This window comes from Osmerus eperlanus, chromosome 26 (assembly GCF_963692335.1).
Source record: "Osmerus eperlanus chromosome 26, fOsmEpe2.1, whole genome shotgun sequence".
Taxonomy (NCBI): domain Eukaryota; kingdom Metazoa; phylum Chordata; class Actinopteri; order Osmeriformes; family Osmeridae; genus Osmerus; species Osmerus eperlanus.
The window spans coordinates 9,841,436-9,863,549 of NC_085043.1; the positions used below are offsets into that span (position 1 = coordinate 9,841,436).

Genomic DNA, 22,114 nt, shown 5'->3' on the forward strand with positions numbered 1-22,114 from the left:
TAGTGTTTACTATGTGTTTGATGTGCTGTGTTTGTAGTACATGTCTGCATGTGTGTGTGTGTGTGCGCATGTACAGTGTATGTGTGTGTGTGTGTGTGTGTGCATGTACAGTGTGTGTGTGTGTGTGTGTGTGTGTGTGCGCATGTACAGTGTATGTGTGTGTGTGTGTGTGTGTGTGTGTGTGTGTGTGTGTGTGCGCATGTACAGTGTGTATGTGTGTGTGTGTGTGTGTGTGTGTGTGGAGGCTCCAGACTTCATAGAACACATTTCACAACAGACACAAAGACAGCAGGTCGCTCGGCCGTAGAAGTTAAACAATTCTGTGTTTAATCTGAGTAATACGGGAGAACCTTGCGTGGTACAAGGTGAGTCCTACAGCAGGGATGAGACGGTATTAGGATTAATGATGAGTACTGCTGGATTAAACAGGAAGTGACCCTAACCCTAACACTGGGGGGGGGGGGGGGGGAATGTGAGAAGAGAGAGATTTCTAGAAGGAGGGATGAGAAGGAAAGAAAACAATGATGGCTCATTTTCCCCTTTCTCTTGCATCCATCAGTACAGGTAGACAGGCTCTGTTCCCTTGCTGGGATGCTGTCCATCACACACACACACAAACACCACACACACACACGTGTAGTGCACCTATGAAGTGACAGGATGCAGTGATGATTGGATTCCCAGTGTGTGTGTGTGTGTGTGGAGGGAGATATAGGAACCTTATCCCTGAAGCAGACCCTACTTCACAGGGAAGTATCTCCTGGAGAATATTCTCTGCTCTACCTCAAACCCACGATTGCCAAAGAAGAAGTGCTGTTTTTCTTCAATGATTGCCTCTGCAGAGTTGATAGAATGTTTCATCTGATAGCTGAAGGGCAGTGGACCATGGTGTGTGTGTGTGTGTGTGTGTTCCTATCTGGACCAAATGCAATGCATGATGGACTGACCATTCTTGACGTTTTTTTTGTAAAGGTCTACTCAGTCTTTATCTTCAACCCCTGGCCACACACACACACACACACACACACACACACACACTTCAGAGAAACTCACACACATTTCTGAAGGATAAAATCAGTCAATCTGATGAAATTCGCAGGAACGGACACCCAAAAGCATTCAAGCATTCCCCATTATTTTGCTGCCATGAGGAATAATTGGCAATTAAAACAACAAACTCCTAAGTGACCATTAAAACTGTAACAAGGGGCAGCAGGGCAGAAGGGGGATGAGGTCTGTGTTTCAAACCGGCTCCGGCATCAAACCTGTTAATCAGAACCACAGCAGTTGAAAAGGTCAACTAAACACACACACACACACACACACACAAGCAGGAGAACAATCCCTGGAGGAAAATCCATTGGCCACAGGGGACACCTCATTTACCCGTAGCTGAGGATTGGGCCATTATCAGTCAGAGCAGGGAAACATGGAGGAGGAGGAGGAGTGAGTTCTGTGGCCTTCTCCCGGTAACCCCGGGAGACATACCTGTAGGCATCGCCATGGGAACGGCGGGACGGGGAAAAACTGAGCAGCTCTGCGTGGGCGGATGATTTAGTTCCCTTTCCCTCCCTGCCTCCCTGCCTCCCTCCCTCCCTGCCTCCCTGCCTCCCTGCCTCCCTGCCTCCCTCCCTTTCCTCCTTCTCCTCCTGGGAGTCCTAAACCTCCCCCTCCCCTCCCCCTCCCCTCCTCCTGCCACCCCCCGCCCCCTCCATCCCTGGTAGTTTAACAGGGGAGTAACCAAAGTGGTTGGTGCAGTGATTAAACTAAATTTTTGGGGAGGTTCACTGTTATACACCCCCCAGCCCCCCCAGCCCCCCAGCCCCCCCAGCCCCCGCAATGCGTCTGTTCTCCTTTCAACAAAAGAGGGAGAGACAGAGAGGGGTGGTGCTCTCCCTTGGGCTCCAATTTAAAATAAAATCCTAATCATTCCTCCAGCCCATCCCACCAGCTTAAAACTTCTCCCTCTCCCTTTCTCACACACACACATTACAACGAGCCCCTTACCCCGCCCTATCATGTCCCATTTCCACCCAAACGCCTCCCCCCCTCCTCATCCTCCCTCTCCCAGCCAGCGGGGAGGCCTGTGCCAGCAACAGGCAGGCCCGTTTGATCCTTATCCTCGGAGCTGGAAGTCTATTTTGGGCCTCATCTAGCTAGCTGCAGAAAATACTTCCTTCTCTTCAAAACCCCACAACCCTGGCAACTACAGCTCAGGATGGAGATAGATAGAGAGAGAGAGAGAGAGAGAGAGAGAGAGAGAGAGAGAGAGGGAGGGAGAGGGAGGGAGATATGGGAGAGAGGGAGTGGAAGACAGACACAGACAGTCAAGAGAGAGACAGACAGACAGACAGACAGACAGAGATCGACTCTTTTCTTACTCGCACCTAGATGTGGACTAGTTCTAAATGACGTCAATTTCCCTGGTCGATCATCTTGCTCTCTCTCACTCTCTCTCTCCTTTCTTCACGCCTTCTCACTCCAGACCTAAATGACAGTGATTTCCCTCGCTAGTGGTTTTGAAGTCTCCGTTTTCCTCACCTCGTCTCTCCATCTGTCCGCCTCTCTTTCTCTCTCTGATAGTTATTTCTGAGAGCTCGGCCACAGATCTAGCTTCTAGCATCCGCGGCGAAATCACCGTGATTTTGCCGTTCAGCGTTGGGCTCCACCACTCCCATCCCCTCTAATCTCATTCTTATTTCTTTCGTTCTTTTTTTTCTTTTTCCCATCTCCTTCTATTGCTCCTCCACGCTCCGTTTAACTACCTTTCTGTCTGTCAGCGTGTTACTGTTCAGGGTCCTCGGACATTCAGCCTCGATCCATTCAGTAATGGATTAGCAGGGATTTAGCCCGGACAACAGCAAGCCCCTGGAGCTCCAGGAGCCAGGCTTCGTATCGCCTCTCCTGAGCCCAGTCTGGAGGCCCCATCCCTGGACAGGACACTCCTAGATTTCCTGCTTGATCCCGGGAAATGGAGGAGAGATATTCCTGAATTACTGGCGGATCAGGCCTCGGGGAGAGGGATTTACAATTCCTCGAGGGAGATGATGAGCGGGGGGGATATTTTTCTGTGGTTGTCTTGTCTCCCCAGCGAGGGACAGTGTGCCAGGGTCGAGGCTTACTGCCCTGGCCTGACATGATGGTGGGCACATTTTCACCACAGAGCTTAAACTCAAGCATTTTTCTTTTGTAAAGATTGGAACACATCGATTCAGTACCCCCCCCCCCCCCCCCAAAAAAAAAATTGTCTTTTGAACTGCTTTAGGTAGAAAAAAAAACTTATTTTAAAAAACACAATATGAAATGATAAATAGATTAGGAATTGCTAACCGCTAGATAAATAAGGTTTTTGGGAATGGTACCGAGAGATGGGCAGGAGGGGCCGTAATGTGTGATTAAATAAGAGACGGATGGATGAATGATAGAAAGACCGATGAACTAATGATTGTTTTAACTGGTAAAACAGGTAATGATATATTGCGCCGGCTGGGACAGACTCAGGAATACCAGTCAGTGATTGAATGAGAAAAGCCTAAATGAAAGAGTTTTTCAGAGGAGTAACGAGGTAACAGTAAACTGCACGGAGGGCTGTGTGTGTGTGTGTGTGTGTGTGTGGGTGCGCTATAGGGAGTATAATTGAATCCCCCCAGAGTAGAGGCAGCCTGCGAAGATACATGAGAAGAGTAATACAGTGTGACACACATCAGGCTGACTGGCCCATCACACAGCACAGGTAAGACAGAGAGGGGGACACACACACACACACGCACTTGCCCTTCTGTGTCTCATAAAACGATGCAATAAAGTCAGAGTACATATTTGAAAGTGGATCCTGAAGCGAGGGAGAGGCGTGATGAGCGGAGCGGGATGAGGGGGGCCCCATGCTGGGAGGCAGGGGGGCCCCATGCTGGGAGGCAGGGGGGCCCCATGCTGGGAGGCAGGGGGGCCCCATGCTAGGAGGCAGGGGGGCCCCATGCTGGGAGGCAGGGGGGCCCCATGCTGGGAGGCAGGGGGGCCCCATGCTGGGAGGCAGGGGGGCCCCATGCTGGGAGGCAGGGGAGGCAGGGGGGCCCCAAAACCTCCATGTTACGTCCAGAAGACAGGAAGGATCTGACCTGACCTGGCATGACCTAAGGAGGCGGGCAGCCTACAATGATGTGGTCACAATTCAGCTACAGGCCAAAAAAAAAAAATCTAAAAGCTGCCTAGCCGCAACGCCCAACATCCAGAACATTCCCCGGTCGTCGTCATGGCGACGGCACGGGTGTTTATGCCGGAGCCCGGGGGAACCGGGGAAGAGGCCGTGTTGACCGTCTGACGCAGAGCGGAGTGGACCTGGCCCGAGTCTAGTTCTGTCCGCTACGAAGATACTATGACCTCAGTCCCTCCGACCGGCCGCTCCAGATGGTGTGCTCTTTCAAAGAAGCCCTTAAAAACTACACCATGAAGCTTCATTAGCAGATATGAGGTTCGTAGGAGAGTTTGAGAGTTGCGGAAGACGCCCTCCCCCATGGCTGTCTGCCTCCTCCCATAAACTGACTGGGATCTGAAGCAAAAGCCAAGACATTTGTCCTGACCTTGCTTCCAAACAAAGAGGTGTGGGGCGTTGGGTGTTTCCATTTGTCTTGGGAGAAAAAGAGGGAGGGGGGAGGGGAGGGGGAGAGAGTGTGAGTGACAGAGAGAGGGAGAGAGAGAGGGAGAAAGAGACAGGGAGAGAGAGTTTGAGTGACTGAGAGAGGGAGAGAGAGAGAGAGCGATCGTTTCCTGCCTGTCACTCCAAGCCCTCAGAGGGCCGCGGCCTTCGTGAACTTCGAGAACTTTCCCCTCTTCCGGCTGGCGTGAAGAACTCGTCGTTCCTTCCAGAACGTTCCTCACAGAACGTTCCTCCCAGCACGATCCTCCCAGCACGATCCTCCCAGCACGATCCTCCCAGCACGATCCCTGAACCCCCGACCTAAGCTCTCGGTTCCTGTCCAGGTCGACGTCTTAAAGAGTATCTTGTTGTTTTCGTTTTTTCCTTCTGCTGCGAGTCGTCCAGCAGCAGCGCTGGTATGAACTGATCACTGACGAGAGTCCAGACGAGAGAGGGAGGGAAGGGTGAAGGGTGGTGTGAGGGCGGAGGAGAGAGGGGAGGGAAGGATGAAGGGTGGTGTGAGGGCGGAGGAGAGAGGGGAGGGAAGGATGAAGGGTGGTGTGAGGGCGGAGGAGAGAGGGGAAGGAAGGATGAAGGGGTGGTGAGAGGGCGGAGGAGAGAGGGGAGGGAAGGATGAAGGGGTGGTGTGAGGGTGGAGGAGAGAGGGGAGGGAAGGATGAAGGGGTGGTGAGAGGGCGGAGAAGAGAGGGGAGGGAAGGATGAAGGGGTGGTGAGAGGGCGGAGGAGAGGCAGATATCCTTCGAGCCAAACCGAAAGGAGCAGGTTCGGGGGCAGTTCAACCCCACCCCACACACACCACCGCCCACACACACACACACACACAAACACGTACATTTTGTGAAGATTGATCAGAACTGACTTCAGAGGAGAAGGGAGAGAGAGAAAGGGAGAGAGACAGAAAGAGAGAGAGACAGAAAGAGAGAGACAGAAAGAGAGAGCGAGAGAGAGAGAGATAGTGTATCCAATAGAAACACACTAAGCATCTCTCATCTCTGAGCTGCATTAATAACACACACTGTCCTCTCTGGAGCAGCCATTCCTCATCCCGTAATCACGCTGGCCCGCTCCGCGCTGGCCTCCACCAGGCACACAGACCCCGAGAACAGATCAATCAACTTAAGAAGCAATTACCATCACGCTCGCGAGTCTGAGAGTGTGCGTGTTAGAAAATACTACCTTCCATCTCCACTTTGGCACCACATTACTTTGGTCCTGATGGACACAAACCGACTCCTATCAGATCGACCGACGCGTTCTTTTGGAAGACGGAGAACAACAGAGAGGGAGAGAAAAGGGGAAGGGCGGAGGAATGGTAAACACAGGTATTATTCTAGCCGGAGCGTATCTCCGTCTGGCATCGCTGTCTCGGCCTTCAAAGAGAGACGAGAGAGAGAGACTTGCTCGAGAGAGAGAGAGAGAGAGACGAGAGAGAGAGACTTGCTCGAGAGAGAGACTTGCTCGAGAGAGAGAGAGAGAGAGAGAGAGAGAGAGAGAGAGAGAGAGAGAGAGAGAGAGAGAGAGAGAGAGAGAGAGAGAGAGAGAGAGAGAGAGAGAGAGAGAGAGAGAGAGAATTGCGGGGATTTCAGCCTTGCTGGTAATGGATTCCTGTTAGATCCCATCTCGACTTCTGTAGGCGACGCGCGTGTAGAAAGGAGGGGGAAATGAGCTCAAGGAATATCATTAGGCATTTCCACAAAGACCTCTGTGGAAAAACACCGTCCGCAATCACACAGCCGGAACACGGGAGGTGCGCCTACCTGATCATGGAAATCAGGCGCTTGTGAGAAGGTGGAAGGAACATGCGTGCATGAGAGCACACACACACACGCACTCCACTTACATATACGCCATCACTCACACACACGCAACACACACACAGTGAGCCTGTCCACATCCCATGACGGAAAAAGACCCGACTTAGAAAGACCCGAGGTAAACATCCACTCACGTTACAGACGCGAGGAGGGACCAAGGAGGACAGAGAAGTAAACACACCTGACCTGCAGGGACCAAGTGCTGACCTTACGATTGCGTGACTTGATCCCACAATGGAAAAACACCACGTGTAGGTTTCTCTCTTCACTCACACACACACACACACACACACACACCCTGAGTCAGCAAAACTCTCCCTGCACCTCCCTGCCTCGACTCACCCACATCTCCCGGCCAACAACACACACGCACACACACAAAACCTTCCCCACGTTCCCACGTAAGCGTCGCCAGAAGGCGGGACAGTTCCTTCTAGGTTTGATTCTGGCGTTCTTTCATGTAAGCCATATACAATATAAGGAGGCTCTTCCAATGCACGTTCTCCTCAGGAATATTCTACCAGAGGGCAGCTTGCTTGCATCTGAAATGATAAATCATGGTTCATTAGATAGCCACGGGACACTCCAACCAAACATGTTTTGAAACGAGCTACAGTATCGAGTCAATATGGAACTTTCTCCTCCCCCAGTCAATAACCAAAGGACAGGCTCACGCAGTGCTCCCATTCATCCAACAGATAATCGAAAGCACACCAACAGATTTGCCACACCACTGGTTCCACGGCTGGGCAGAGCACACAGAGAGAGGCCCATCAAACAAAGACCGTCTCTTCTCCTTGGTACACAGCGACTAGGCCCACGTGTGTACACTGAGACAGTGTGTTTAACCTGAGCAGCGCTCCTCAAACACACCCGGATACTGGGTCACCATGGCAGAGAGCGTCTGTGTAAGCAAACACACACTCCACAGTTTTTGGTGGGTGGGTGTGTGTGTGTGTGTGCGTGGGTGTGCGATTGGGTCACGCAGTCATTTACACAAGGTCCCGGAATAGTTTCTTTTTCATTTCCCCTGGAATTATGTTGTCACACTTCTAAGAGCTCAAACTAAATGTTTTGAAGACGACACACAACCGAGGGTGGAAGGCGACCGCATCAAGCCTGCTCTCTAGGAAGGTGTGGCCCTGCCCCCCCCCCCTCCCCCACCACCACCATCAACACCTGAGTCAACATACAGAACTGCTTAGGACGTATTGGCTGAGGCATCAGTCATGTATCTGGTGCGTGTGTCTTTGGAAGACGGTGCACATTTCTCTCCAAGATGAAAGAACACAGGGGGATGAGGGGACGGGGGTAAGGGGGGCAGGGAGTCAGGAAGAACTGTTTAACTTCAGGGGGCAAGATGGGTGGATGAGGGAGAGGAACTGCTGGCGTGGGGGAAAGCTTGACCTAGTTTGCTCCTGAGATCTTGTCGTAAGCTGGAACACCAGCGGCGCTCCGAGCGTTCGGGGGCGAGCTCTCTTTGTTCCTTCACAGGAACTGACATCAGCGCTCAAACACAGCGAGGCACTCAGCGATCCGCCGATCCCGTTCCTGGTGAAACGAGCGGCGCTCTGCCCCCGGGGTCGCCTTCCTGGTGAAACGAGCGGCGCTCACGAGGAACTGCATTCCCAGTCCCAGAAAATGTCCGTACACGCAGAAAACAAAGAGAAAAAGGAAAACGCCTTGCTGAATTGACGATGACAAATATGCTTGCTTACGTAAATTGGATTCAGCTAACTGTGTAAACTGTAATGATCTTGTTGTGCATAATGCTTCTGAAGGCTGTTTGCAGGGTAATAAAATAAGGCATTTTCAAGGAGCGACTCCAAAACGAGAACAAACATCGTTGAGTTTCACTTCGGAATAGCAAATTTGTCTGTGTGTGTCAGTGAGTGTGAGTGTGTGTGTGTGAGGGTGTGTGTGTGTGTGAGGGTCTGTGTGTGTGTGAGGGTGTGTGTATGAGTGTGTGAGTGATCCCCCAGGACCAACAGAGTCTCTTTCACCTCACTCGCCCTGACAGTTGGCATCCTGTAGCCCCAACTGGCAACTCTGCTCACAGTTAACACCCTGTACCCCACCCCCCTACACACACCCTCTCTCTCTCTCTCACACACACACACACACACACACACACACACACACACACACACACTCGTGCCAGTACTGCCAAGCTGTACTCTCCCCTTCCGTGGCTCCAACACAATGAAAGCATTGAGAGAGGGTTTAAGAGAGAGCGTGAGAGGGCGAGAGACATTGAACCAGTTGCATTTATTTTGCCCGATACCATTTAATGGGATATGAAAGCAAGTGGAAACATGTAGCTAAATAAAGTCGACACTTTGGACCTGGAAAACCCTCCTGCCCTTAGACGGTCCTGAAACAAAACCACACTTAAGATCTTTTAGTGCCTCCAAATGACTAAATTAAACTGCTCAAACGAGCGTTGGGGGGCTGGGGGCAGGGGGGCTGGGGGCAGGGGGGCTGGGGGCAGGGGGGCTGGGGGGCTGGGGGCAGGGGGGCTGGGGGCAGGGGGGCTGGGGGCAGGGGGGCTGGGGGCAGGGGGGCTGGGGGCAGGGGGGCTGTTCAGAGAGCCTCGATATGCACGGAGGAGATGGACGTTAAATCCAGGGCATAAAAAGCATGTCGCTTTATAGGTGGTCATAAATTGCCCCTGAAGTAAAACGGGATATTGAGAGAAAGCAGGTCCCATGGTGCTGGTGATGCTGGTGGTGGTGCTGGTGATGATGGTGGTGATGATGGTGGTGATGATGGTGGTGGTGGTGATGGTGGTGGTGGTGATGCTGGTGGTGGTGATGATGGTGGTGGTGGTGATGGTGGTGGTGGTGATGGTGGTGGTGGTGATGGTGGTGGTGGTGATGGTGGTGGTGGTGGTGGTGATGGTGGTGGTGGTGATGGTGGTGGTGGTGATGATGGTGGTGGTGATGATGATGGTGGTGGTGATGGTGGTGGTGGTGGTGATGGTGGTGGTGGTGATGATGGTGGTGGTGATGATGATGGTGGTGGTGGTGATGGTGGTGGTGGTGATGGTGGTGGTGGTGATGATGATGGTGGTGGTGGTGATGGTGGTGGTGGTGATGGTGGTGGTGGTGATGGTGGCGGGGGGAGGTCGTCTCCTTCTCAGAAATCTCTTTCCGAAACGGTCCCAAACAGGAGAGAAACACAGATTTACGAGTGGCAGTTTCTCCTGCGGAAAGCCTGGTGTTTATAACCCTCCCAAACAGGGATTCGAGGAAGACGAGGAGAGGAATGCTAGAACAGGACCTCCTCTACAACAGCTGCACCCTGTGGGCTTGTCCACACATAAACACCCCCAAGACCCACCTCTGAGGGAAGAGATGGTAAACTGAAACATTTTCTTTGTGTGTGTGTTTGAGTGTCGAAAACATCCATAAAAACACCACATAGAACAGACGGTTTTGTTGCTGTACATTTAGTACAGTAGTCAAATAAAATAAACTGGAAACAAAGTAATAAAAGATAAAATAAAGATAACATTTGGGGATGGGAGAAAAGGAATCAACGGCATGTATCAATTTTTCAGTTTTGACAAGTGCATTCACCTGTGGTAATGCAGGCTGTGGTGGAGCAATTCCAAGCCCCCCCCTCCCTCATCCAGCCCCCCTCCTCCAGCCCCCCTCCTCCAGCCCTCCACCCCTCCTCTCTCTCTCCCAGGGGAAGTTAGGGAGAGCAGAGCTGAGATGTTCAGCTTCCCTCCACTCTATATCAGAATCAGAATCAGAATCAGAATGGGATGTATTCGCCATGAAAGTTTTCACAGACAAGGAATTTGCTTTGGCAGGAAGGTGCATACAATAAACATATACCTAAAATTTAAATATGTGGACTATCTATACTAAGGGTACATAAACTAGCAGTACTAAGTGGGATTAGAATAGAATTAAATATACAATAAAATAAAATATAAGTTGCCGTAAATTACAATATAAAAATACAAATATTACAAAAAATACAAATGTACAAGATACCATTTTGTAATGCACTGTGTTTTAAGCAAGAAGTCGTCAATAAACCCTCAATCTAGTCACAGCCCAATGACTGGATGGACCCCAGGTAGATGCTAGTCCCTGGAGTGAGTGACTATAGCTTCGGTATTAGACACACACACACACACACCTCCTCCTTCCATGAGATGAAATGAATGATTTTCACCGCCGGAGAACCCATCTTCAACCTCTCTGTCGATCTCCTGGTCTCCTCTTGTTTTATTCATGTCTGTTCCAACCCCATTATTTATTAGAACCATGTATTGTACTTATAACCTGATTTCCCTATAGTACCCCCCCCCCCCTCCCCCCCCCCCCCCCCTCCCCCCCTCCCCCCCTACCCCCCGAAGCGATTCATCAATTGAACTCACACTTCACAACCCCGGTAATTGACTTTCAAAACAGAGGTTATAAATCGAACATTAAAATGTTCGATGTTCGATTAAAATCGCTAACACCGAAGAGGTCACGTGCATTAGCATACCTGCGGGGCTTGAGCTGTCGTTCCTACTGTCTGTGAGGGTGACGGTGCACCAGTGCTATGCTAACCCTGTCGTTCCTACTGTCTGTGAGGGTGACGGTGCACCAGTGCTATGCTAACCCTGTCGTTCCTACTGTCTGTGAGGGTGACAATGCACCAGTGCTATGCTAACCCTGTCGTTCCTACTGTCTGTGAGGGTGACAATGCACCAGTGCTATGCTAACCCTGTCGTTCCTACTGTCTGTGAGGGTGACGGTGCACCAGTGCTATGCTAACCCTGTCGTTCCTACTGTCTGTGAGGGTGACGGTGCACCAGTGCTATGCTAACCCTGTCGTTCCTACTGTCTGTGAGGGTGACGGTGCACCAGTGCTATGTTAACCCTGTCGTTCCTACTGTCTGTGAGGGTGACGGTGCACCAGTGCTATGCTAACCCTGTCGTTCCTACTGTCTGTGAGGGTGACGGTGCACCAGTGCTATGCTAACCCTGTCGTTCCTACTGTCTGTGAGGGTGACGGTGCACCAGTGCTATGCTAACCCTGTCGTTCCTACTGTCTGTGAGGGTGACGGTGCACCAGTGCTATGCTAACCCTTCACTACAGCGTGGCTCCTAGCTCGTGTTGGTGTACTTTACCATCGCTGGGATCACCTGGTAGCCTAAGTCCAGGTTTAACCCCCAACTCTCATCTCAGCGTCTGGGTTGAAATCGGACGCTTCTTGCTCCTTCAGAGGAAGTCGACTTTGTGTCGGTGTCATGTTTTATACAGTTAGGTCCATAAATATTTGGACATTGACACAATTTTCATCATTTTGGCTCTGTATACCACCACAATGGATTTGTGGTGGTACAATCAAGATGTGCTTTAAGTGCAGACTTTCAGCTTTAATTTCAGGGTATTTACATCCAAATCAGGTGAACGGTGTAGGAATTACAACACATTTTATATGTGGCCCCCCCCTTTTTAAGGGACCAAAAGTAATTGGACAATTGGCTGCTCAGCTGTTCCATGGCCAGGTGTATGTTATTCCCTCATGGGAGTTCGTTATTTCATTCACACAAGGAGCAGATAAAAGGTCTAGAGTTCATTTCAAGTATGGTATTTGTGTTTGGAATCTGTTGCTGTCAACTCTCAATATGAAGTCCAAAGAGCTGTCACCATCAGTGAAGCAAGCCATCGTTAGGCTGAAAAATCAAAACAAACCTATCAGAGAGATAGCAAAAACATTAGGTGTGGCCAAATCAACTGTTTGGTACATTCTTAAAAAGAAAGAACGCACTGGTGAGCTCAGCAACACCAAAAGACCCGGAAGACCACGGAAAACAAATGTGGTGGATGACAGAAGAATTCTTTCCCTGGTGAAGAAAAACCCCTTCACAACAGTTGGCCAGATCAAGAACACTATCCAGGAGGTAGGCGTATCTGTGTCAAAGTCAAAAATTAAGAGAAGACTTCACCAGAGTAAATACAGAGGGTTCACCACAAGATGTAAGCCATTGGTGAGTCTCAAAAACAGGAAGACCAGATTAGAGTTTGCCAAAAACCTCTAAAAGAGCCTGTACAGTTCTGGAACATCATCCTATGGACAGATGAAACCAAGATCAACTTGTACCAGAATGATGGGAAGAGAAGAGTATGGAGAAGGGAAGGAACGGCTCATGATCCAAAGCATACCACCTCATCAGTGAAGCATGGTGGAGGTAGTGTTATGGCGTAAGCATGTATGGCTGCCAATGGAACTGGTTCCCTTGTATTTATCGATGATGTGACTGCTGACAAAAGCAGTAGGATGAATTCTGAAGTGTTTCTGGCAATATTATCTGCTCAGATTCAGCCAAATGCTTCAGAACTCATAGGACGGCGCTTCACAGTGCAGATGGACAATGACCCGAAGCATACTGCGAAAGCAACCAAAGAGTTTTTTAAGGCAAAGAAGTGGAATGTTCTGCAATGGCCAAGTCAATCACCTGACCTAAATCCAATTGAGCATGCATTTCACTTGCTAAAGACAAAACTGAAGGGAAAATGCCCCAAGAACAAGCAGGAACTGAAGACAGTTGCAGTAGAGGCCTGGCAGCGCATCACCAGGGACGAAACCCAGCGTCTGGTGATGTCTATGGGTTCCAGACTTCAGGCTGTCATTGACTGCAAAGGATTTGCAACCAAGTATTAAAAGTAACAATTAGATTTATGATTATGTTAGTTTGTCCAATTATTTTTGGTTCCTTAAAAAGAGGGGGGCCACATATAAAATGTGTTGTAATTCCTACACCGTTCACCTGATTTGGATGTAAATACCCTGAAATTAAAGCTGAAAGTCTGCACTTAAAGCACATCTTGATTGTTTCATTTCAAATCCATTGTGGTGGTATACAGAGCCAAAATGATGAAAATTGTGTCAATGTCCAAATATTTATGGACCTAACTGTATAAACGTCCGACCCCGTCGGTTTGAAGGTGACGATGTACGTTTCTGATGAGCGGTTGAGAGTAAGGGCTCGCTGACAGTGGTGTAGCAGTGGTGTGCTTCATTAGGAAACGCTAATTGCTATGAAAAGAGGATCTGCTTTCTGCTTCCAAAAATGTGTGAAGCAGACCCACTGAGCTGGGATTGTGAAAGTAGGACACTCTCTGTGTGCGTGAGAGAGTGTATGCTTGAGAGAGAGAGAGGGTGGGGGGGGGAGAGAGAGAGAGGGTGGGGGGGAGGGGGAGAGAGAGAGGGTGGGGGGGGGAGGGAGAGAGAGAGGGTGGGGGGGAGGGAGAGAGAGAGAGGGTGGGGGGGAGGGGAGAGAGAGAGAGAGAGAGAGAGAGAGAGAGAGAGAGAGAGAGAGAGAGAGAGAGGGTGGGGGGGAGGGAGAGAGAGAGAGGGTGGGGGGGAGGGAGGAGAGAGAGAGAGAGAGGGGGGAAGGGAGAGAGAGAGAGAGGGAGGAAGGGAAGGACAGAGCCAAAGAGTGTCCTGCCAGAACTCCTCCACACACACCCACACCTCCACATGGAGGACACATGGAGTGTGTTGGAACAGAACACACACACACACACACACGCGCATAACCAAAGGAATGTTTCTTCTCAACAAGGAGGTATGTCTTTGGGTCAGTGGCAAGATCATGAGCAAGTGTGTCCTTTTTAAAACCTTGAGAAAAAAGACAGATCGTTACACGAATCCCCTTCTGCTCTAGTACCAGTCTTTACACTGTAACAAGTCCAATATGAACACAATAAAAACACCACGTAGAATACACAATGGTCGCGAGGACACAGACAAGCAGGGCCTCCGTATAAAAACCACTGCTGTTCCCCCCTAACCCTCCACCACCTCTCTCTAATCCCCTGCGGTGTTTCACCACACAGACACACTTCTAAGGGCATCCTGACCCCCCGGTAGAACACAAAGCTCGCACAAACAGCCCAGCTCCCGAAAGGCCCGGGCTAAAAATAACCACAAATGATGCTGTTTAGCCAGGCCAGCTCACTTGGCTACCAGGGGCCTGCATCGATCCCCTCTCCCCTCACACCATCCCCCCTCCCACGCCTGGATCTATCAAGTCTCTTACCCTGTTCATCACAGCCCTGCTCGTGACCTCTGACCTGGCCCCGCACCCCTGCAGAATCACGCTTCACACACAGTCGCCTTCCACGTGGTGGGGGGGGGTATCAGGCTGAGCTGAACAGGGCCCACCTACCCACAACACACATCACACTTACGACTGACTAGAGGCAAAGTCTAACGACGAGACAAGGGAGATCAACTCCCTCCTCCTCCTCCTCCTCCTCCTCCTCCTCCTCCCCCCCCCCCTCCCCCTCCCTCCCCCCCCCCCCGACCCCCTTTAGCCCCGCGTTTCATCGGGAAAAACAAATAGGTCAGCGTCACGACCTGACAGCCAATCAGCCCGCAGGGAAGATCAAACCCCTGGCATGTCATCAGCCTGGATCTGTGCTCCTCGGATAAAGGTCTGGCCCGTGTTTACTGAGCGCCGCGCTGCAGGACGACCAGACGGCTGGCTTGGCTAATTGTGCCTCCACAGCGAGAAGGGGCGTAGACTGTACGGGCACGTGACAAGAGAGAGCCTGGGAGAGAGGGAGCGAGGGAGAGAGGGAGCGAGGGAGGGAGGGAGAGAGGGAGCGAGGGAGAGAAGGAGAAAGGGAGAGAAGGAGAAAGGGAGCGAGGGAGAGGGAGCGAGGGAGAGAAGGAGAGAGGGAGCGAGGGAGAGAAGGAGAAAGGGAGCGAGGGAGAAAGGGAGGAGGGAGAGGGAGCGAGGGAGAGGGAGCGAGGGAGAGAAGGAGAAAGGGAGCGAGGGAGAGAGGGAGCGAGGGAGAGAGGGAGAGAAGGAGAAAAGGAGCGAGGGAGAGAGGGAGCGAGGGAGAGAAGGAGAAAGGGAGCGAGGGAGAGAGGGACCGAGGGAGAGAGGGAGCGAGGGAGAGAAGGAGAGGGAGCGAGGGAGAGAAGGAGAAAGGGAGCGAGGGAGAGAGGGAGCGAAGGAGAGAAGGAGAAAGGGAGCGAGGGAGAGAAGGAGAAAGGGAGTGAGGGAGAGAGGGAGCGAGGGAGAGAAGGAGAAAGGGAGCGAGGGAGAGAGGGAGCGAGGGAGAGAAGGAGAAAGGGAGCGAGGGAGAGAGGGAGCGAGGGAGAGAGGGAGCGAGGGAGTGAGGGAGAGAAGGAGAAAGGGAGCGAGGGAGAGAGGGAGCGAGGGAGAGAAGGAGAAAGGGAGCGAGGGAGAGAGGGAGAGAGGGAGAGAGGGAGCGAGGGAGAGAAGGAGAAAGGGAGCGAGGGAGAGAGGGAGCGAGGGAGAGAAGGAGAAAGGGAGCGAGGGAGAGAGGGAGAGAGGGAGAGAGGGAGCGAGGGAGAGAAGGAGAAAGGGAGCGAGGGAGAGAGGGAGCGGGAGCGAGGGAGAGAAGGAGAAAGGGAGTGAGGGAGAGAGGGAGCGAAGGAGAGAAGGAGAAAGGGAGCGAGGGAGAGAGGGAGCGAAGGAGAAAGGGAGCGAGGGAGAGAGGGAGCGAGGGAGAGAAGGAGAACGGGAGCGAGGGAGAGAGGGAGCAAGGGAGAGAAGGAGAAAGGGAGCGAGGGAGAGAAGGAGAAAGGGAGCGAGGGAGAGAGGGAGCGAAGGAGAGAAGGAGAAAGGGAGCGAGGGAGAGAAGGAGAAAGGGAGCGAGGGAGAGAGGGAGCGAGGGAGAGAAGGAGAACGGGAGCGAGGGAGAGAGGGAGCGAGGGAGAGAAGGAGAACGGGAGCGAGGGAGAGAGGGAGCGAGGGAGAGAAGGAGAAAGGGAGCGAGGGAGAGAGGGAGCGAGGGAGAGAGGGAGCGAGGGAGAGAAGGAGAAAGGGAGCGAGGGAGAGAGGGAGCGAGGGAGAGAAGGAGAAAGGGAGCGAGGGAGAGAGGGAGCGAGGGAGAGAAGGAGAAAGGGAGCGAGGGAGAGAGGGAGCGAAGGAGAGAAGGAGAAAGGGAGAGAGGGAGAGAGGGAGCGAGGGAGAGAAGGAGAAAGGGAGCGAGGGAGAGAGGGAGCGAGGGAGAGAAGGAGAACGGGAGCGAGGGAGAGAGGGAGCGAGGGAGAGAAGGAGAAAGGGAGCGAGGGAGAGAGGGAGCGAGGGAGAGAGGGAGCGAGGGAGAGAAGGAGAAAGGGAGCGAGGGAGAGAGGGAGCGAGGGAGAGAAGGAGAAAGGGAGCGAGAGATCTGGCAGGGGATAACGAATGCTACAAACAGTCCATCTAGGCCACACAGCGCAGAGGTTGAAAACGGTACATTATGTCTACGGCTTGGCCTGGCGTGTGTGTGCGGGCACCGGAGGGTGATGGGTGCTTCAGCCTATGTGGCCAGACCTCATTTCGGGGTCAACTAACACACACACACACACACACCACTAGCAAGACACACAGAAGGTGCTCCAAGGTTACATTTGCCGCACCGCACAGAACAACCAACTCCCTCATCAAAACACACACACACAGACACTGTGTGTAACATGCAACATGGCACACACTGTGTATATTTTACACTTTTTATGACTCACACAAGAGGTGGTGTAGCTTGTGCATGTGGAGGCACATATGATCCGAGGGATCTAATTCCCTTCCACATCCCTTGTGGTGTGGGGGGTTTGACCTGTCAGCACCTGCCTGGTCGTCGGTCGGCCAACGCTGGACCTGGTCGCGAGTCTCCCGGTCCTGTCCTACATCTATAAAGTTGAACAATGGATTTTGGTGTTTCAAAACCCATTGACACTGTATGACTATGTTTAGCCTGTGTTCTGCTCCTCTCTCTCACCAACCGTCTCTGGAGGAGGGGATCCCTCTCTGAATTGCTCCTCCCAAGGTTTCTTCCATTTTTTCTCCTGTTGAGAGTTTTTCTGGGAGTTTTTCCTTGTCTTCCTTGAGGGTTTACGTTGGTTGAGGGGCAGTTCTATGGGCGTATGTGAAGCCCTCTGTGACATGCTTGCGTGTAAAAAGGGCTATACAAATAAATTTGATTTGATTTGATCTAATTGGAGCCTTCGTTAACATCAAAGGCTTCAGACACACACATGGGAGCCAAATGACCCCTCCCACCAGCCTTCGTCTCCTCCAATCATAGAGCACGGGCTCTGTAGGATTAGTCCATTACCTCCTGAATGAACCCTCATTAGCATAGCTGGCTCCGCCTACACCGCCAGCACACCTGCTGGTAGACTCGTTATGGCATCATCAGAGAATCATTAGCGCGTGTCATAATTGACTAGGAATCCTACGGCTAGCCGTAGCCCTGGGGAATGTGTAGGCTTGCATTCAAGATCCGATTCCAACTCTGCAAGGAGGGCTCAGACTAGTCAATGTAATCTCAGAGAACACAGGAGAGACACAGTTAGGAGTGCTGGTCTCATGCATAATTCACGGCAGTTTCTTTTCTTTCTTTTTTTTCGGTTTTTGGAGTGGCCATGATTTCATAGTCTCAACAGGACTTGGGAACATAAATAACCCTCACTCAACTTCTCTGGTCTGGAGAGGAGAGAGGAGAGAGGAGAGAGAAACTCCAGACTATTGCTGGTAGTATTTCACAGCAGGGTGGTAAACCAAGAACAGGATGTGCCTGCTTGTCACCAGCGATGGGAGTGGTGCAGATTGGGTAACTGTCAGGCCAATCACTCATTCCCACTACCCTACCGCTCACAAAAAAATGCTGAGGGAGTCTGTGATTGGTGGAAAGGTGAAGTGTTAGTCAGCCAATTCACCAGAAAATCTATTATTCAAGACAACTTCAGCCTTGCATTGTTGGCTGGCTGGCTGGACAGAAAACTGGTCTATTCTTGTCTGCCTGGGAAGCTCATAAAAACCTTGCACATAGGACCAGAGAGAGAGAGATGGGGGCGAGGGAGAGAGAGCGGTAGAAAGAGAGAGAGAGGCACAGCAAGAGATAGAGGGCAGAGGCAGAGAGAGAGAGAGAGAGAGATGTGTATAAATAACCCACGTCAGGCCTGGCCCAATCGCATCAAAAAGAGAAAAGGAGACCATGACAGACGAGGGAGAGAGCAGCGCTGGGACGAGGACTAAGTCTAGCAGAGCATGCCGTCTGTCTGGATATCTGTTTGTCTGTCTGTTTGTCTGTCTGTCTGTTCGTCTGTCTGTTCGTCTGTCTGTGCGTCTGTCTGTGCGTCTGTCTGTGCGTCTGTCTGTGCGTCTGTCTGTGCGTCTGTCTGCATCTGTCTGTCTGCATCGGTCTGTCTGCATCTGTCTGTCTGCATCGGTCTGTCTGCATCTGTCTGCATCTGTCTGCATCTGTCTGTCTGCATCTGTCTGTCTGCATCTGTCTGTCTGCATCTGTCTGTCTGCATCTGTCTGTCTGTCTGCATCTGTCTGTCTGCATCTGTCTGTCTGCATCTGTCTGTCTGCATCCGTCTGTCTGCATCCGTCTGTCTGCATCCGTCTGTCTGCATCCGTCTGTCTGCATCCGTCTGTCGGCATCCGTCTGTCTGCATTTGTCTGTCTGCATCTGTCTGCCTGCATCTGTCTGTCTGCATCTGTAGGTCTATCTATGTGACCCATTTAGCCCACAATAAATAAAACAGCCACACACTTTACACAACACCAGCTCCAGCCAAACACACGAGCAGGTGTAAAACAGAGCTAACCTGTCCAACACACACATCAAAGCCTCGCAGAACAGACAACAGCATTTGATGAGCAACGTTTTGCTAGCTCGTACCGTGGGCCTACGAGCTTCATCGCATCCCTCGCTTCCCCACCATAACGTCTGGATAGTGAATAAAACGTCAAAACAAACTCATCCGCCCTGCGAGTCAAGCAAGGATATGCACCGGAGCGTACTCACACGCACAGCTCTCCCTGCACACACACGCCACGTTAATAACCTGCTCATTCCTCCACACAGGCTCTCACTGCGGGATTCAGAGAGGGGGACTGGCTTTCATGTTACATGGTAGATAGTTAGTGAGACTCCCAGTGCCTTGAGATTTACATTTAGTAATTTAGCAGACGCTCTTATCCAGAGCGACTTACAGTAAGTACAGGGACATTCCCCCCGAGGCAAGTAGGGTGAAGTGCCTTGCCCAAGGACACGTCATTTGGCACAGCCGGGAATCGATCCGGCAACCGTCTGATTGATAGCCCGATTCCCTAACCACTCAGCCATCTGACCCCCCAGCGGGGGAGTCAGATGGCGAAAGCCAAACCGCGTTCTATTGCATTGTGGGAAAAACGAGTCTCAAGACCACAGGGCTCTCCCAACCCTCAAGAAGCTAGCGCGGGCGCGACTGGACTCACCTGCTGGGGCGTTGCCGCCTCCCGGAGGCTGGGGGCCCACGGCGCTCTGCGATCCCCCCGGGGTGGGTGGCACAGGCCTGGGCCAGGGCTTGGCAGGGGGCAGGCCCCCTCGCACCAGCCCCAGGTACTCCACAAAGGTGCCGGGAAAGTCTCCGGTCTCCTTGGTGCGCTCGTTGGTCCCGTGCAGCCACCCTCTGGGGCTGCGCTCGTTGCCCTCCTGGTGGTCGCCCGCGACGCCGGTCGCCTTGGGGACGGTGAGCAGGTCACCGGGCAGCAGGCTGATGTCATCTCCGCGCTCCCGCTTGTACTCGAAGAGGGCGCGGTACTGAAGGCTGTCAGCCGCCATGGCCGCCCAGGCTCATAGGTCCTCGAGAGGAACCTCAGGGAGACGAGCCGGGTTGGGACTCGAACCGACGCCAAAAACAGCCTCCCTCCTCCTCCACCACCGCACTTCGGCCCCCGGCGTCAAAGTCCCGCGTCCGCTCTGAGGGGGGGGGGGGGGGGGTCTCTCCGTCTGGAGGGGGTGGGAGGAGTCCGAGGGGGGAGGGAAGGGGAGAGAGGAGGTTCTGCTGGGCTCGGTCCACGGGCTAGCGAGCAGCACGGCGGCCAGTCAGCGCTCGGTCTGGGCCAGGATCCAGGTGTGTCTGCATAGAGGAGGAGCAGGGAGGCAGAGGGACTGGCGACCAGGCTGAGGATCAGCTCCGTGTCCGCTGGGTGGAGGAGGAGGGGGTTTGGAACGGGGTGACCTTGAGCCTTTTTTTAGGAGGTCCGAAGATCAAAGAGGGAGTCCGTAAAGTTGCCGATGTTCTGCGGCATAGAGGGAGAATCAGATTATCCCGCTGTCCTCTCTCCCTCCGTGTCTCTCTCTCAGGTGTGGCCACACGCCAAACACACACACACACACACGTCCCGTACCTGAGTTATACCAATCCACTGCAGAGCAGAATTTGGCTTCTTATCTGGCACACTCTCTCTCTCACACACACTCTCTCTCTCTTTCTCTCTCCTACGCAGTGCACACACACATATCTCATTGCAGCCACACCTGAAACTTAATTAAAGTTACAACGTCATAACCACACAGCAGTTTTTCCAGAGTCAAATTTTATTTGAGTTATTTAATGTATATATTATTATCATGCACAGTGTATTGATAAATCATACAAAAGCATTACTGTGAATATTTGATGCAACAGCGCTTGCAGTAGTCTCGGCAAAATGCGTGGGAATATTTTGCAGGGAAATGTATGCACAGTTGCAAATGAGAAAGGAAGGTTGGGTTTCAAAAGGCGTTGTTGTTGTGCAATTACGTATATATATTTTGAATATCATATTTGAGATAGCAGCTGTCATACAATGTACACTATAGGTCGAAGCCACGTAAACGTATCAATTACAAAACGTGACTGGGCAAATGTGAACTTCAGAGCCGGAGTGGAAACTCGAGTCTCTCTATGCGAAAATGCGGAGAAAACTTACCGTTCTTTATCGCTATTCCGGCGGTATCCTTTGGTTGTATAGATGTTAGTAATCTATACGACTTTATAATCAAAACACGATACAAACAAACATCAAATTAAAACCCAGATGCCGTTGAGGTGCATCAGAAAGATGCGTGTCTCGTTGGTCTAGTCTGCCGTTCCACCGCGTTCTGTAGTAGGGCGCGCGTGCTGATGTCAGAGGCCACACCCCCGGCGTCTGCACATTCTCCTCGTGGAAAAAAAAAGCGCACGGCTGCAGTAGTCTACATGACCGGTGAACTACAATCTGTCTGGCTGTTAAATGTATAGATGTTATTTCTATTGTCCCGCCTACCCCACCCTCCCCCCAAAATAATTAAATATTAATAGCGCATTACTGTTCACGAGCATGTGCGTCGCCTACTTCACAAACTGCGACAGACTATCCGCGTGGCAGTAGCCTATTCTGTCTTTGCTGTGTCTGGGACGAATAATAAATTACGTAACAGGGCTGTCACAACCTGAAAATGTGCGCATCTGCAAAACATTACTGTTAAACAGACTTACTTAGGGATTGGGTTGCCGTAGCTGTTTGGGATGTGCCTGTGTGACCCTTGCCAGCGTTCCAGCGCGTGATGCCACTGTGCCACTGCGGGTGCACGCTGCTCTATGGCTACGCTACGCAGTTAGTCTACGTACATAACGGATTTGCACCATGCCAGACATCCAGATAAAATAAAACACTAGGCTCCATTTGATGAGTGTGGATTCCCAAATCAATCATTCAGATGGTGAAAAAATATCAAGAAATATTGCTATTCCCGGATAACAAATAGACAAATTACACAGTTTGATTCTTTTCGTCTTTTACAAAAACAGGCATTTGAATTCAAGTAGGCCTATGTACAGTAGCTTACTGTCCATCTTCTCAATCTCATA

At 51.7% G+C, this 22,114-nt stretch overlaps 1 protein-coding gene across 1 annotated transcript; it reads right to left on the minus strand.

Moving 5' to 3' along the window:
- Window positions 1–310: 310 nt before the first annotated feature.
- LOC134012733 (phosphatidylinositol 3-kinase regulatory subunit alpha-like) lies at window positions 311–21,840 on the minus strand. Its single transcript, XM_062452275.1, has 4 exons — window positions 21,743–21,840; window positions 21,195–21,422; window positions 19,716–20,522; window positions 311–372 (listed from the first exon to the last, which is right to left on the minus strand). Exons 3-4 carry the CDS (start codon window positions 20,059–20,061, stop codon window positions 311–313), a joined length of 408 nt encoding a protein of 135 aa, XP_062308259.1. The 5' UTR covers window positions 20,062–20,522; window positions 21,195–21,422; window positions 21,743–21,840.
- Between the last annotated feature and the right edge of the window lie 274 nt (window positions 21,841–22,114).

What these genes read in the sequence shown, in the direction of transcription:
- LOC134012733 (XM_062452275.1), bottom strand. Translation starts at nt 20,061, where the DNA reads ATGGCGGCTGACAGCCTTCAGTACCGCGCCCTCTTCGAGTACAAGCGG. An exon ending in AGGCGGCAACGCCCCAGCAG is followed by an intron (nt 373 to 19,715) that starts GTGAGTCCAGTC and finishes TCCCTGCTGTAG; the next exon opens with GACTCACCTTGTACCACGCA.